Source organism: Symsagittifera roscoffensis, chromosome 7 (assembly GCF_963678635.1).
Source record: "Symsagittifera roscoffensis chromosome 7, txSymRosc1.1, whole genome shotgun sequence".
Lineage (NCBI taxonomy): Eukaryota > Metazoa > Xenacoelomorpha > Acoela > Convolutidae > Symsagittifera > Symsagittifera roscoffensis.
The window spans coordinates 31,139,133-31,154,688 of record NC_087068.1 but is presented as its reverse complement, the minus strand read 5'-3'; the positions used below and the strand labels follow the sequence as shown (position 1 = coordinate 31,154,688).

Here is a 15,556-nt window from a genome sequence, read left to right as displayed (position 1 = left end):
GTCTGTTGATGGGATGCTTGGTCCAGAATTTGCAAGTTTCCTTAGGAGAATAGGGGAAGCATTATCTACCAAGTGGGAGAAACCCTATGGTAAAACTATGAACTGGATGAAGTGCCGGCTGTCTTTGCCGTGCTCCGTGCTTCCAGTGTGTGCTTCCTAGTCACAAGAACCAAGTGCAGGATTCTTGGCTCAGACCATGATTTCTTACCATAGAGAAATTTTACGAATGTTCTACAATGAAGATAAATTGGCTAGCTATGTGCAGACTCTGCTAGTAATGTAAAACGTGGACCTAAACGAAACAAAATGTTAAAAAAATGAACCAAATTGATAATTGACAGATTCAAATATGTGCAGAACGGCATTGGTGGATCCACCAATGGCGCAAACTGCAGTAATCGCGTTTTCCAGAGACTTTCTGAAAAGAAAATAAAACAATACTTAATGAATTGTTTCAGGCTATAATTCTTTTTAAAAAATTATTGTACAGTTTACCACTTAACAGCAACTTAATTAAATATGCAATTGAAAAGCACTTCCAAATTTATAAAGAATAATAAAAAATAATGTCTGGAAAAGAGCGTTCCTGGTGATTAAAGCACTCAAAGTCTTCGGAAATTTTCAAGGCGCAATTTAGTCGTATACGGGATTCACTTATGATTTAAAGTTATACTTCTTTAATGATTTCTCATTGGTTTTCACAAACTTAATTAAATTGTTCTTCTTAGATACTGCACTTGCTTTCAATATTAAAAAGTAAGTGAAGTATCTAAGAAAAACAATTTAACTAAAATTTGTGGAAACCAATGAGAATTTTTACACAACTTTCACTTTAAATCATAAATGAATCCTTTTAACAATTTAATTGCACCTTAAATTTCCGAAGATTTGGTTTCAGCCTTTATCAGGAACGCTCCTTTCCCGACCGTCTACATGTGGTTCTAGCTTCGTGGTAAGTGTGTTATCGTCTTTTTATATTAATGATTTAATATTTCAGTTTTCTGTTTGATTTGAATGGCTTCTAGTTTTCAGTTTTTGTGTTAACACGTTGTTGCTGCCCCAAAAAATTAGCTTATATATTACTTTGGGACCAAGTGTAGGCCTTCTCGTGGCGGTCATTTACATGTACATGCCACTTTGCGCGACCCATGTTGCGTTTCTGTTCGACTGAAGCCTCTTGCGGTCACAGAATTTTGGTCACAGTAAGTCTATTTTGGCGACCCAGTTCGATCGCAACATGCGGACCTCGGCCCAGAATCTATCTAAAACTTTTAACTGTTCACGCTCACACTACTTATCTCTGAGACGATATTATCAATGGTTGTGCATGGCTGTACATCCACTTACACTTTGTGGAAAACTTCCAATAATTCGGAATCTGCAACAACTTGCTATGTGATCTCGTTGCGGATTCCGCGACATAACTAATCTGCCGACAGATTTTACGTTACTCAGTAATTGTTTGTAGATTCTGCAACAATTTGATGAGTGGATATCCACACATTCCGCGTACAAAATAGAGGCATGTTCAAAGACTTCCCGGGTTGACCAAAATATGCAACCATACGTCGCACCATGCATGGTTCCATGCGAGCCATGAAAAATTGCCGACGTATTTTTATGTTAAAATAACACATTTTCCATGCATGACGCGACGTATGATTCCACATTTTTTAAAGTATGGGGGACTTCAAATTAGACAATTTTGATACTTTTACTAGGGCTGTTGATAATTTATATGTCACCATGGAAGCTTGCAATGTTACTATGGTATCATGCATGGCGCAATGTATGTTTGCTTTGGTACCATGCATTGCGCGACGTATGGATACCATGGAAACGTATATGGCGCTACATGTGATTAACAAAAAACCGTATTTGGCGCGACATAGAAACTGAATAAACAAATAAATTCAAAATTCTCGTGGGCATCCAAGAAGTGCTCTGAAGGATTTCAAAGACTTGATAGTAAAAAATCTTTTTTCCACCGTTCAGAGCAAAATTTTGGTTCCCAAGCAATGCACATTATTATCCGATGTAGAAAATTTTACCCGATATATTTTGCACTACAGATGCTTTTTCTCAGTCATTTTTGTCAATTAACCTCTATTTTACGGTTTTCTAGAGAAAAAAAAATATGGTGAAAAATCTCTTCCATACGTAGCACGATATATGTTGCGACGTATGATTTGCATGGTGAAAATTTTTGATATTTTACCAACAGCTTGCATAACGATGAGAAACCGTTTTATTACTATTTTACTCCGTTAAAATGCTATTTTGAGGGTTTTCGAAACCAACGTATGTGCTACGTATGATTACTCCTTTTCCATGCAAATCATGAATGGATGTGCATGGTTGCGCATTATCTTCTGTGGTGGGCAACCCGGGTTGTCTCTAGATTTTAGAAGCCTTGCATTTATCCAGGGAAAATTTTGGTCCGGTAATGTTCAAAAAAAGTCAATCAATTTAATTTATTCTGCCTTATACCGTCTTAAACTTCAAGCTTCGCTGGATTTTGCTTGAAGAGTCTCAAGTGACTAAAAACATCATAAACATAAAACTGACTCGCTTTCTGACGGTGAATTCGCAACTGACTTTCAAAGATAATTCGCAACTGTAGAGATTTTCTTCTAAGAAATTAATCAAAATAACTTAAATAAGTCTCTTTTGCTCATTAACGTATATATTTATGAGTTTACTCAATTTTATGTCGCAAATTTTTGAGTGGTAATTGTAGAGCGTCGCGGGTGTTGATGTTACGACCACTGCGACTCAAAATGGGTATGTTGCGAATTTTTAAGCAAGCGCAAGCGTCCAAAAACCGCTCAAATCTTGCTTCCGATTAGTTGAACAATTTCGACACGGGGAACCATGTGGGGAGTTTGCGCGACTCATATTGCGACTTTGCGCGACCCATGTTTCGACTTTGCGCGACCCATATTTCTACTCTGCGCGACCCATGTTGCGACTTTGCGCGACCCATGTTGCGACTTTGCGCGACCCATGTTGCGACATTGCACGACTCATGTTGCCACTTTGCGCGACTCATGTTGCGCCTTCGCGCGAATCATGTTGCAACTGTGTCAATATAATTCAATCGATATTTTTTTTCTCGGTCGAAACGCTTTCTGAACGAAAAAAATTCTGGGTCGAACTTTGAGTGACCCATTTTTTGACTTTGCGCGACCCATGTAGCGACTTTGCGCGACCCATGTTGCGCCTTTGCGCGAATCATGTTGCGACTGTGTCAATATAACTCAATCAATATAATTTTTCTCGATCGAAACGCTTCCAGGTCGAAAAATTTCAGGGTCGAACTCAGTCGAAACGACTTTTCCTTGGTTAAACACAGTCGAAATGTTTCGCGGTTGAATTTTTTCTCGGTCGAATCAATGTTTTGGTCGAACTCAGTCGAAACGTTTTTCTTTGGTCGAAAACAATTGAAATAATGTGTCGCATATTGGTCGAAATTCATATCGGTCAAAAAAAATTCCTCGGTCGAACTCGATCGAAACGTTGTTCCTGGACTCGATCGAAAACATGGTCGAATTTTGTCAAAATGCTTTTGTTCGGTCAAACTTGGTCGAAATGTTCATCCTCGATCGAACATAGTCGAAAGATAGACAGACAGCTTGAGTCGAGTCGGTCAAAACATATCGAGCCTGGGTCGAGTCGGCTGAAGCATACCATTTTTTGGCCGACTCGGTCGAAACATTAATTGCAAACTTCAACCCTAATTTGCAAACTAAATTCGCGCAAATCACCTTGTTCGCCCAAAATTGCAACATACGATATTTGACTTGCGCAAATTGCAAAATGAAGTCGCAACCAACCCAATTTGAATCGCAAGGCTCGCAGCATACCATTTTTGGGTCGCGTAAATTCGCAACATACCTTGTTTTGGTCGCGCTAAGTCGCAACATACCCATTTTGAGTCGCAGTGGTTGCAACATACCCCATTTGGGTCGCAATGGTTGCAATATACCCATTTTGAGTCGCAATGGTAGCAACATAAGTCGACCCGGATGGTTTAGACTACTGTGTAGAGACAATTATAGTCCAGTAACTATGTCTCAATAAAGGCCATATAGTTAACTCGCCCATCTATGGTACTATGGCGACTCTCAGACTATACACTGTATCAGAAAACTGTGATAATTGCTGAGAAGAGAATGCTCTCTCAATACGTGACACTACATTCAAAAGGTTTCTGCTCCTTCAAAGAGCTAAATAAGTAAGCCAATATGGTATATAGTTCCCGTATGTGCATTTATGTTTCCTTACACACACATAGGAAAATATAAATTCCCTTTTTTAGACGCTCACAGACAATTGGAGGAATGAAATAAGGCAAGCACTCACCACGGCTGCCAGAACACCGCCGCATGTATTTTATTGTAAGAAATGCATTAAAATCTCTGCGCAATTCCTTGTTAGTTCCGTCTTGTCTATAGGTCTTACGCTGTGCGTCCTTGTTTTTTAAAAAAGTAAATTTACGCGATCGACATTCAAGTCTTAACGCGGTTATAAATTCAAAAGCTATACATTTTAAACTTGAAATTTCTTTCTCTTCTTAACTCTTATTTTTTCCGATAATTTCCGGTGCGTATTCATAGGTTCCAAAATAAAAAATCAGTCCCATAGGTTCCAAAATAAAAAAGCAGTCGCATAAGTTCCAAATCTTTTCAATGGGCCAAAAGACTAAATTAGCCGAGTCTCGGTTTAAGGTCGCCGGTGGGCGCGCTACGCGCGCGTCGCCGCTTCGCGGCGATAACCGGCTCTAAATTTCGTATAGAGTCCTACCCTTTGGTGGCAAGCTCGCAACACGTTGGCGCGGCTGCGGCGGTCACTATTCTGCAGCTTGAGTTAATGCTGGTTGAACAGTAAACAATCGATCCATAAATTCGTTGGCTCAAATTTCAACCAATCAGAATTCAAGAAGATAAATTTTGGAACTTATGCGACTGATTTTTTATTTTGGAACCTATGAATTTTGGAACCTATGGGAATTCACCTAATTTCCAACTACTGCTCAGTTTAGTTTTTATCGCCTAAACAAAACCTACTCATTTTACTCCAGCTATCTGCTGTAAGTGTGTCTGGCAAATAAGACGGCAGATAATCAGACGACAACCATTTTTAATGGTAATGGTACTTAAGGACGCTGCGAATTAGTAGTCCACATTAACTATTGCCTAAGCCTGTCTAATTTTTGAATTTATCTTAACATCCGAGTTGAAAGTTTGAAAATTTTTTGAACATCGCGACCGAGATACGGTATTTCCAGAGTTTGTCCGCGACGTAAAACCCTGTCCAGAATATTGATTTTCGGTCGCCGAATTAATCTGTCCGCGACCGACAAAGTCAAAACATTAGTCGCGGACCTCGGCCCGGGAAAAAAAGTAATTTTGGATGCTAATACATCTTTGCCGCCTGAACATATGCCTTGCGTTGTCTTTGATGTTCTGTCGTCTTAATTACCTGGCAGTCTGCAGCTCATATTATTAGAAAAAATTTGTTTATTAGGTTATAAAAAACAAGAATAAAAAACAAGATTTATTATCGTCGCTTGTTCTGATGGATATTAAACTTAGAAACTTGCACTTGTAAATCAAATCCGAATTGGTCCTGTTTATTATTTGAATTTAGCATTATCCGAGACAGCGAGCCTGCAGAGAGCATTGTACCAATCACGTACATATACCAAAGGTATTTCTTTGAGTATCCACGACAATTTAATTCGAATTTACTTTTATTTCTTGCTCTGATTGCTTTTCACACAACTAGCTTGGTGAACAAAACCATTAATCAATAATTAACCATTAATTTCATTTCATTGAAACTTCAGTCTGAAACAAAACTTTCATCTGTGAAGCATTTAATTTATTTACAATAAATTGAAAACAATTTACTACTAACTTGACCAAAAGTCTTTAAAAAATGACCAATTTGATTCAAATTTGTGTCGTTTTTCTTGGCCTATCTTCCGTTTTTTCGGCGCCAGCCGATGATGAGTTTGTAGATGTTTGCAAAGCAGGCAAACCTAAGGCTACTGATGGAAAGACACATCCCCCCAACTACTGGGGCACATATAAGTCTACGACCAAGGCCCAGAAGAAAGTGTTTTTGGACAAAATCATTGAGCAGATCAAAGAAGTTCGTCGGACAAATCCAGAAAAAACTACAGCATGCGAGGTGCCGTCGGACTTCCAGCTGAGCAGGTATATTTAGACCCTTCAATCAGGCATAATAAATTTGTATTGTAACTAGCGTGTTCATTATTGAGACCAAATACATCATGTTCAGCGAGTGACGCCCAAAATGAGTTCCAGTTCAACTGTGACGTAGCTATGCAACACTTGTACTATTGTATTATTTTCTTAAGATAAAGGCAAAAAAAAACATTCTATGAGGTACAAAAATAAACTGGGATCGAACAGTGAGAAGGATTTTAAAAAACTCTGAGTTGATACATACGCTGATGTTAGTAAAGGGTCCAGGAACAAAGCAGCATCCCGAGCGTCCACAAAATTGTCATGATAACTCTACGACTATCATTTGCGAGCTTGCCGACAGAGTGTAGGATGTTATATAAATTTTAGGGCCGGTTGTCACCGCGAAGCCAACCTGGCCCATTCAACCTCCACCTCTGGAACCTGATCTAAACTATATATTATGATTGGATAAATTAAATGTTTTACCAATGTAAAGTATTTAATATTAACCAATCATGATCCATCTAACTAACAACCCACTTATTTGTAAGTGCTGAAGTTACTTGTAATTTCAGCACCAGAGAGATTTAAATTTAACTTAGAAATTAGTTGGACTCTCCCGAGCACTTCAGCAGCCGCAATAAACCAGTATACCCTAGATCTATTGAGCCTAGCAGAGACTAGTTAAACAACCTGAGACTAGATAGTATAAGAGTAAGATTAGGATCGGTATTAGACTAAGAAGTTGCACGAATCTATCCGGCCGAAAATAAGATAGCGTGACGAGCAGACGGTGTACCCTATCCGAAATTACTCTATGAGTTATACACTCCAGTCCTAACTCATCTGGTGCGACCATAAGTCTCGAACAAGACCTTACTAGATTAGAATTAACCAAAATTAGATTAGAAATTAGACAAAAACATTTACAAAATGTTATACGACAATAATTTAATTGAAATGTCTCTCCGACTCAATAGATCAGAGCCAATATTCCGAACCATAACAGAACTACCCGGAATTGGAAGAAGACCTCGAACCAAAGACGACATACGACAAAGTAGAAACTTGCCGTATAGTTATATGATAGTTCGGCAAAAGCCAGAACAAACTTTTATATTTCGAATACTACTTGCAATGAATTTAGATTTCCATTTGCAAACATAAAACCTTGAAGTTACCCTTCAAAATCAATTCAGGCGCTAAACAAAATTAATATTATACAATAACGATTGATAAAAAGATCTTAGATCGTTTTCCTAAAACTCTGCAGTATTATACAAAACATGTTTGAAAAATATTTATTGGAAAATAAAAATAAAAATTAGTAGCATGACAATAAATGGTTAGTAATCATAAATCATCCTGTTGTTCCAGCTTCATCACCTAAAACATAACAGCAATCATAAACCCACTAATATCATCAAAACACTAAATCTTTCCTTTAAACAAATTTAAAACTTTATTAAAACTTAAAGTCACTTAATTTAAAATCAGATCATCAAGGCTTATCCTTGGATCTTAAATCATTTTCTACTTAATTAAATTTCAAACTTGATCATCAAGGCTTATCCTTGGATCAAACAGAACAACTTTGTTCTCCCCCACCCACTTAATTAGTGTCTAACGACCTCAAACGTCGATTCACTATCCAACCCTCTCTAAAAACCCAGGACTAATAGAAATTTTTACACAAAACTAATCATTCAAATTAGGATAAACAGTGAAGAACTTCGGTTATTCATCCTTCACTTGACCCCCCCTCTTACTAGACCCAGGATAAATCTTAGACTTAGTAAGTTTAAAATAGTATCTAACGAACTACTCGCGTTCTAATTATACCTGAACCTTGTGGATCGATTTACTATTCTCCAACCCTTGAACACAATCACTACCCCTAAGTAAGATTAAGTAAGTTAACACCTTAGCTTATACTAGTCACGAGAAAGTAAAAATCATTCTTCGGAATCGATATACTTTTCTCTCCAACCCTGAACAAATAGACCCAGGTAAAGCTAACCAAAAAATCGTAAGGACTAACAGTTTAAGTAATTAGAATTCACTTAACAACTTTTTGCATCCGTCATCCTAAACCTTATGTCATTTAAAAACCTAGGAAATAAACAAACAATCATTTTACACAATTGTGAAATAGATAACAAAAAATACGACCTTGTAATCACACCCCATACACAAACAGTTGGATACATTCGCACAAAACGACAAACACTAAAGAGGAAAATAATAACTAAACAAAGACAAATAACACGAAAAAGATTTTCAAAAAATCGAAACGCATTTTCAGAATCAGAAACTAACAGTTTAGACGAACTTTACAAACTAAAAGAATCAATAGATAAAAATTGCCCACTTCACGATCAACTATATTTTTCTGACTCAGAAACAACTTCAAATTCATCACAAAGAGGAAAAAGAAGAATAAAAAAACAGTACAAACACAAACCAGTACATCTATACAATTGGAATCAACCAATTCGACACATTAATAATTACATATTAACAGTCATCGAACGAAAAAATGAGCTCAACACACACCCCAGGTGAAGAAACTCCAGATGATGATGAAATCTTTCCTTTTATAGTAGATGCAGATACTGATAGAGGACAACACATATTTTGTCAAAATTTACTCGTAAATTTATTTGAACCCGGAATCAGTCCATGTAAAACAGAGTTCCCCGATGTAAAAATCAAAAGACAAATCATAGATCACTACTTAAAAGATATATGCAACATAACACAACAGTATGGAATCTACTCTATAGAATTCACTTCCCCAAACCATAATAATAGAACATATACTATTCAAACAGACGATCTTGATTTAGAATTTTCAAAAGTTTTTTCAGAATATATAAAAAGCATCCAATACCATAACTCACAAAGAGCAAACTCCATTTTCACCAATGAAGTTTTCGCAATAATATATAGTTATATTTCGATATTAGAAAACGAAACCCCAATAACAAATGTCTCACCGACAGAAACATCTAAACATTTAAGAGTACGACATGAAATCACACTACTCTCTAGTTATTTAAACATCATTAAAGAAAATTTCACGAAAGACGATGTTTCACAACATACCAAACACGATTTACAAAAAATTTTGGCATGGTTCATAATAGATTATTTCACACACAATATTGATTTAATTGCACAAGCAAGAAAAAATTTTAGACCCCAAAACTCGAACGATGATACCGCTATCACAGAACAATCAGATTATGTTTGGGACCCCGAATGGTCTCATCCCGCATTTATAAGCTTTCCACAATCAATCTCAAGTCAAGCAATAAGTACAATATCTTACATAAGAGATTATGTAAGAGTAATACCATTAACAATTGATGCAACACCATTAAACTATAATACATTTTTACCCGATACACAAAATAATAGTTTAAATTCTACAGTCATACACAACGAAAACCTCAATGGAACTAGGAATCTTACTCAACAAGATATACAGACACCATCACACTTCATAAATGAAGAAATTGTACACACAACAACTACACAACAAAGTATTTCACCAATACGCCCGAATTTAACAACACCAAGAAATACAAATCCTTCACAAACACAGGTAACCTTACAATCAACCGTTAAACCTTCGGTTGCTCCAAAATATTCACATATGGATTACCAAACATATAGACCCATGACAATGCCATCAAAAACACGCAAAACACTCACTAGAAACAACTTTGCAGACCATAATTATAATTATACACATCCGTCAAAAACAAATTATCAACCACAAAGGAATTTTAATCAATATACAAAACCTCGAAACTGGGATAACCCAACGGCCCAATATAATTCCAAAAATTTTCAACCAAATCCTCCACAGGATCGCAGTGAAAATTACCCATTTTTTCAACAAAATAAAAATAAAAAACAAACATCTTATCAAATGGATTATTTATCCTCAGATGATGATTTCTTACAACCAGATATATTTGCACCAAGTACTCAAGAATATCGTAGACAAGGAATACAGAGAACACATACAAATCATAGGAATTTTTCTCCACAACCAATAGATGCACAACATCAACAACCAATTCAACAACAAAATCTAATTAATACACAATCTTTTCAACCAATTCAACAACAAAATCCAATGACTGCACACTCGTATCAAGCATCACAAATGCAAAATGAAATACCACTACCATATTATCTCCAACAACATGAAATAACAAGAAACCAACTTTCGAATTTTTCTCAAATGCCAAATGCAGCAGAATCATTACAAATGACAATGAATCCATACCTTATGGGTGGATCATCAATAACATCAAACAAACCTTTAATGGTTTTCACAGGAACAGACCCTGAATACTCTGTAGAAGATTATTTAAATGCAGTAACAGCAAATTTGATTTTAAACATTGGACCTGAACCAATTAATACACCACTACATCAAAACTGGATACATCGACGCACAGCATTAATACAAACAACCTTAGATGGCGCAGCCCAAAAATGGTTTTCAGTACTACCTCTAGAAATAAAATCAAACTGGAAAAGATTTACACAAGAATTTTCAAAAATGTTTGACTCCGAAAGAAACAAACAACAACAAAGAGTTTTATGTAATGAAATTCGCAGATTACCAAACGAAACCATCAAGCAAATAGCAGTAAGAATCGAAACACTAGTTCGAAAAGCATATTCACTAAATACACACGACTATAAAAACACTAAGATGACAGAAATCTTAATGATGACCTTAACACCACAATTAAGGAAAATAGCAATAAAAAAGAGAGCATCCCATCCTTCTTCAATTCGAGAACCCGATTTAGATTTTAGAAAACTAGTAGACAAACTAGAACAAGCAGAAATCACGATGAAACTAGAAGAAACGGAAAATCTGAAATTACAATACGTTAACAAAATTGAAACGACTCCCACTAATATTAATAATATACAGGAATCAGAGACAGACCTCGTTGAAAAAATCACTGAAATACTTAATATTTACGAAAAGAACCCGAACTTTAAAGGCAAACCATCTTTCAAAAAATGGTGTAATTATTGCCGACGATACGGACATAGTATTTCCGAATGTAGACAAAAACAGCAAGATAGTCAAAATAAACCTCAAAAATACAAAGAACCAAATAAATCATTCTATCAATACATGAAAAAAGATCAAAATTTACCGAACAAAACAGTTCACAGCAACAACAGTTCAGGAAAACCACTCCCGAACAATACAAGTTATACAAGAAATCAATCTCCATATAACTCAAGTTATAGAGGAAGATCACCAGAACGAAGAAACACGTATAATTCATCACAAAATCACTACAATAGACCAAATAGCAGAAATAACTACTCCAGATCAAATTCAAATACACAACGATTTGTTTCTAGATCTAATTCCCAATCAAGAAATAACTACTATCCAAACAATCAATCACGAAATTCATCATACAATAGGGATAGAAACTACTCCTATAATCGAAACAGAAGTTATTCAAACAATCGAAACCAGAATTACCCGAACAATCGATCAAGGAATAACTCATATAATAGATCGAACTATAACAGACCGAACAATAATTACCAAAACAGATCGCGAAATAATTCACAAAATCGACACCCAAGTTATAATAATCGTTATAGAAATTATTCCCAATCACCACATAGGAATAATAATAACTATAATAATTCTAATAATCGTCACAGAAGTAATACACCTAAACATCAAAGGCAAATCAATCAAGTACAATCTAACCCAGAAACTACATCAGACCCTCCAGGTATTGATGACACAGTAACTGATGCGTTACAACTCAATCAAATAAACTGTACATCATCAGATTCAGAAAGTGATACTGAAAACACTCGTTCTATCAATATGATAAAAGTCGAAAATGACTATGAATCTGTCATATATGAACAACCCTTTCCATCACACATATATGAAAATCAATCAGAATTTCTTCAAAATCATTACACTACACCCATAAATTCCACACCAACAACGCAAGAAACAAATGCAAAAAATACTACAGAACAACCCAATCAAAATGTCAAAACAAAATGCTTGAATACAAACCATACCTACCAAAATATACAAAAAGAACAACCCAAAGAAAAAATCTGGACAATACCATTTCTCTTAGAAAGCCCAAGAAACAAAGAATTTCAACCACCAGACCTTGAAATAGATTTTTTAATTGATTCAGGAGCAGAATCAAACATAATAAACATTCCCACATGGAATGAAATAAAAACTTTACATCCGAAGCTAACACCTCTTGAAACCTCCAGTAAGCTAGCAACAGCACAAGGATCAACATTGATAAACTACGGAAAAATCCAATTATTTCTCCTTCCTACCAGAACAATGGAGCAAAGCAAAATTCTAAACAAGCCATTTAAACAAATATTCCATATCACAGATATTAAATATAATATTATTGGAATACCATTTATTTCGAAGTATATACCAACAATTAACATCCTAAACAGTAAAATATTAATCAAAGATAAATATACAAAAACAAAAGAAACATCCTTAACATTTTTTCAAAGATTAAATAAACAACCACCATTCTTTTCAAAATTCTATCCGATATTTAACCAACAAAGAAAACACCTGAAACCACTATCAGGAAACATCTATAATTTTTCAATCAAACAAGTTCACCAATATGATAAAGAACAAAACAAACAAAAATTTTATATGTCAGATTTTGAATTCAAACCTATTCATAAATTTTTCAAAATCACAATCTCTTCAATAAAATATTTGAAAAATTCGAATTCAGATATTATTTCCTTACATGTTTATAACAACACACCTTACCAAGTAACATTACCTTTAGGACTTTTAGGATATTGTGAAACCAACGCTACAATATCACCAATACACGAAAAAGCCTATCGCGTAAACAATATACTCCAATTACTAGATATTTGCCAATCTACAATTCTTAATGAAGAATTATCTATAAATAATATAATAAGTAACGAAAACAGAAATACGGATTATTTCACAAAAACTCCATATTTCAAACCTACATTCAACATAAGTAACTACACAGAGAACCAACAGAAATTTTTAACAATGTTTAATTTCCAACATTCACAAATAACACAAGACGAATTCGAAAAATTAGCCAAACAGCTAATTAAATATTCATCAGTCTATGCAACATCAAAATTCGATGTTGGCAAAATCAGTTCATCACTACATCTCCCATTAAAACCAGACGCAGTTTTCAAAAAACAGAGAGCAAGTAAAGTACCAATTCACTTACATGATAAAGTAAACAGATTACTCGATATTTTAGAACAGTACAATATTATATCACCAGTTAATAAAGAAGAACAACCAAAAGGCAACACATTCATCAACCCCGTTATCATTCTAGCTAAAGGAGAATCATTAAAAATCGTTCTCGACGCTAGATACCTCAATTCACTTATAGATGAATCAAAATGCAATTGGCCCATCGAACCAATACAAGTTATTTTAACAAAAATAAACGGCAAATACTTCACAACCGCCGACATGAATAGTGCATACAATCAAATGCCACTAGATGAACAATCACGACGTTTAACACAATTTGTTATCGGAAACCAACAATATGAATTCAACCGCTTATTCTATGGAATATCCATAGGACCAGCAGCATTTTCAGCTTTTATGAGCAAAATTTTTAGACCACTAATACTCAAGAAAAACGCAATCACCTATCTAGACGATGTTTTTATGCAATCACAAACAAAAGACGAAATGTTCAAAGTTTTAGAAACATATCACCAAATACTTCAGAACGAAAATCTGAAGGCCGCCCCCGATAAATCACATTTCTTTTTGACAAGAGTTAAATTCTTAGGACATAACATAGAAAGAAAAACAATCACTCCACTGAAATCACGCATTGACGCTATTCAAAAACTTCAACCACCAACAAATAAAAAGAAAATCCAAGAATTCCTTGGAATGTTAAACTTTTTAAGTAAATATGTTTATAAAATGCAATTGTATCTACGACCATTTTATAACATCCTTAGACAACAAAATAACTTTGAATGGAATACAGAACATCAAGCACGATTCGAAGAAATAAAGAAACTTTTAACTGAACAAATTTCAAACACAATTCCAGACCCTGATCAACCATTTTATGCAATGTGCGATGCTTCGAACTTAGGCATCGGCGCAGCATTATTACAATCACATAATGGTACAAACAAAATGAACCTTATATCAGCAAACTCTCGATTATTCACTCAAGCAGAGCTAAGACTCTCAACCCTAATGAGAGAATGTACAGCCATAATCTATACACTTACAGAATATGAATTTCTAATACTTGGATCAAAACATCCAACAGTTCTTTTCACAGATCACAAACCAATCATTTTTCTTTTCACACAGTAATCTAACCCAAACCACCGAGTTTACAGATTTCAATTAATTCTAATGAAATTTCCAAACTTACATATAGTTTGGACTGCAGGAAAAAATCTTGCATTACCAGACACCTTAAGTCGAAATACACCACCTGAATTACTTACACGAAAAACAACAGTTGAAATACCCAAAAACATAAAATTCTACCTTGCAGAAAACGAAACATCACCCCGATTAGAATGCAAATATGCAGTTAAAACTGATATTGAACAATCACAAATAAATAATTTACAACATTTCCCACTTTATTTAGATTGTCAAAATAATCATTATGAAGTTGACCTACTTGGAACATCAACTTTTAAACCAATTCCATATTCCCAATGGATAAAAAATAACACCCAACAAAAACGAACAAAACAACACCAAACTAAAAAAGACCATTTTCCACTAATAGAAAAAGAAAATTTAACTGATAAAATAAATTTATCAGGACCACCAACAACCGATTCGAAATACACAATAAATCAAGTTTTTGATCTTCATGACCCATTAGATACAATACCCTTATCTAAATTCGAAATTGAAAACATTTTTCTCCCTCCAACAGAAACGATTACAATTTCAACACTAAAACAATATCAAAATCTTGACCCGATAATTAGACAACTAAAATCATGGCATAAATATAAAACTAAACCTGTCAAGGCAGATTCAACCATTCTAGGAAACAAAACACTCCTCCGATACTTTCGCAAATTTAACAACACAACAATTAACGAAAATACAGACCTTTTAGAGTATAACCTAAATGAATCTACAGTTCCATGTCTCCCTTTAAGTATGATTCTTATAGCTTTTAATATTTCACATACACAAAATATTAAAGGACACTCTGGATCAGAGAAAACATATTCAAATTTTA

General features: G+C 34.9%; 1 protein-coding gene across 10 annotated transcripts in view; it reads left to right on the top strand.

Annotated features, from left to right (window-relative positions):
• Window positions 1-4,245: 4,245 nt before the first annotated feature.
• The window catches only part of LOC134851708 (uncharacterized), a 37,795-nt gene continuing 26,484 nt past the window's right edge, over window positions 4,246-15,556 (top strand). The window contains exons 1-3 of one of the 10 annotated variants that reach the window (XM_063867919.1): window positions 4,345-4,605; window positions 5,045-5,092; window positions 5,530-6,224. In XM_063867919.1, the coding sequence (XP_063723989.1) occupies window positions 5,944-6,224 (281 nt within the window). In that variant the 5' untranslated portion in view covers window positions 4,345-4,605; window positions 5,045-5,092; window positions 5,530-5,943. Of the gene's footprint in view, window positions 4,264-4,344; window positions 4,606-4,961; window positions 5,093-5,491; window positions 6,225-15,556 lie in introns of those variants that run through there. The other 9 variants (XM_063867920.1, XM_063867917.1, XM_063867918.1 and 6 more) reach the window with 9 other exon arrangements.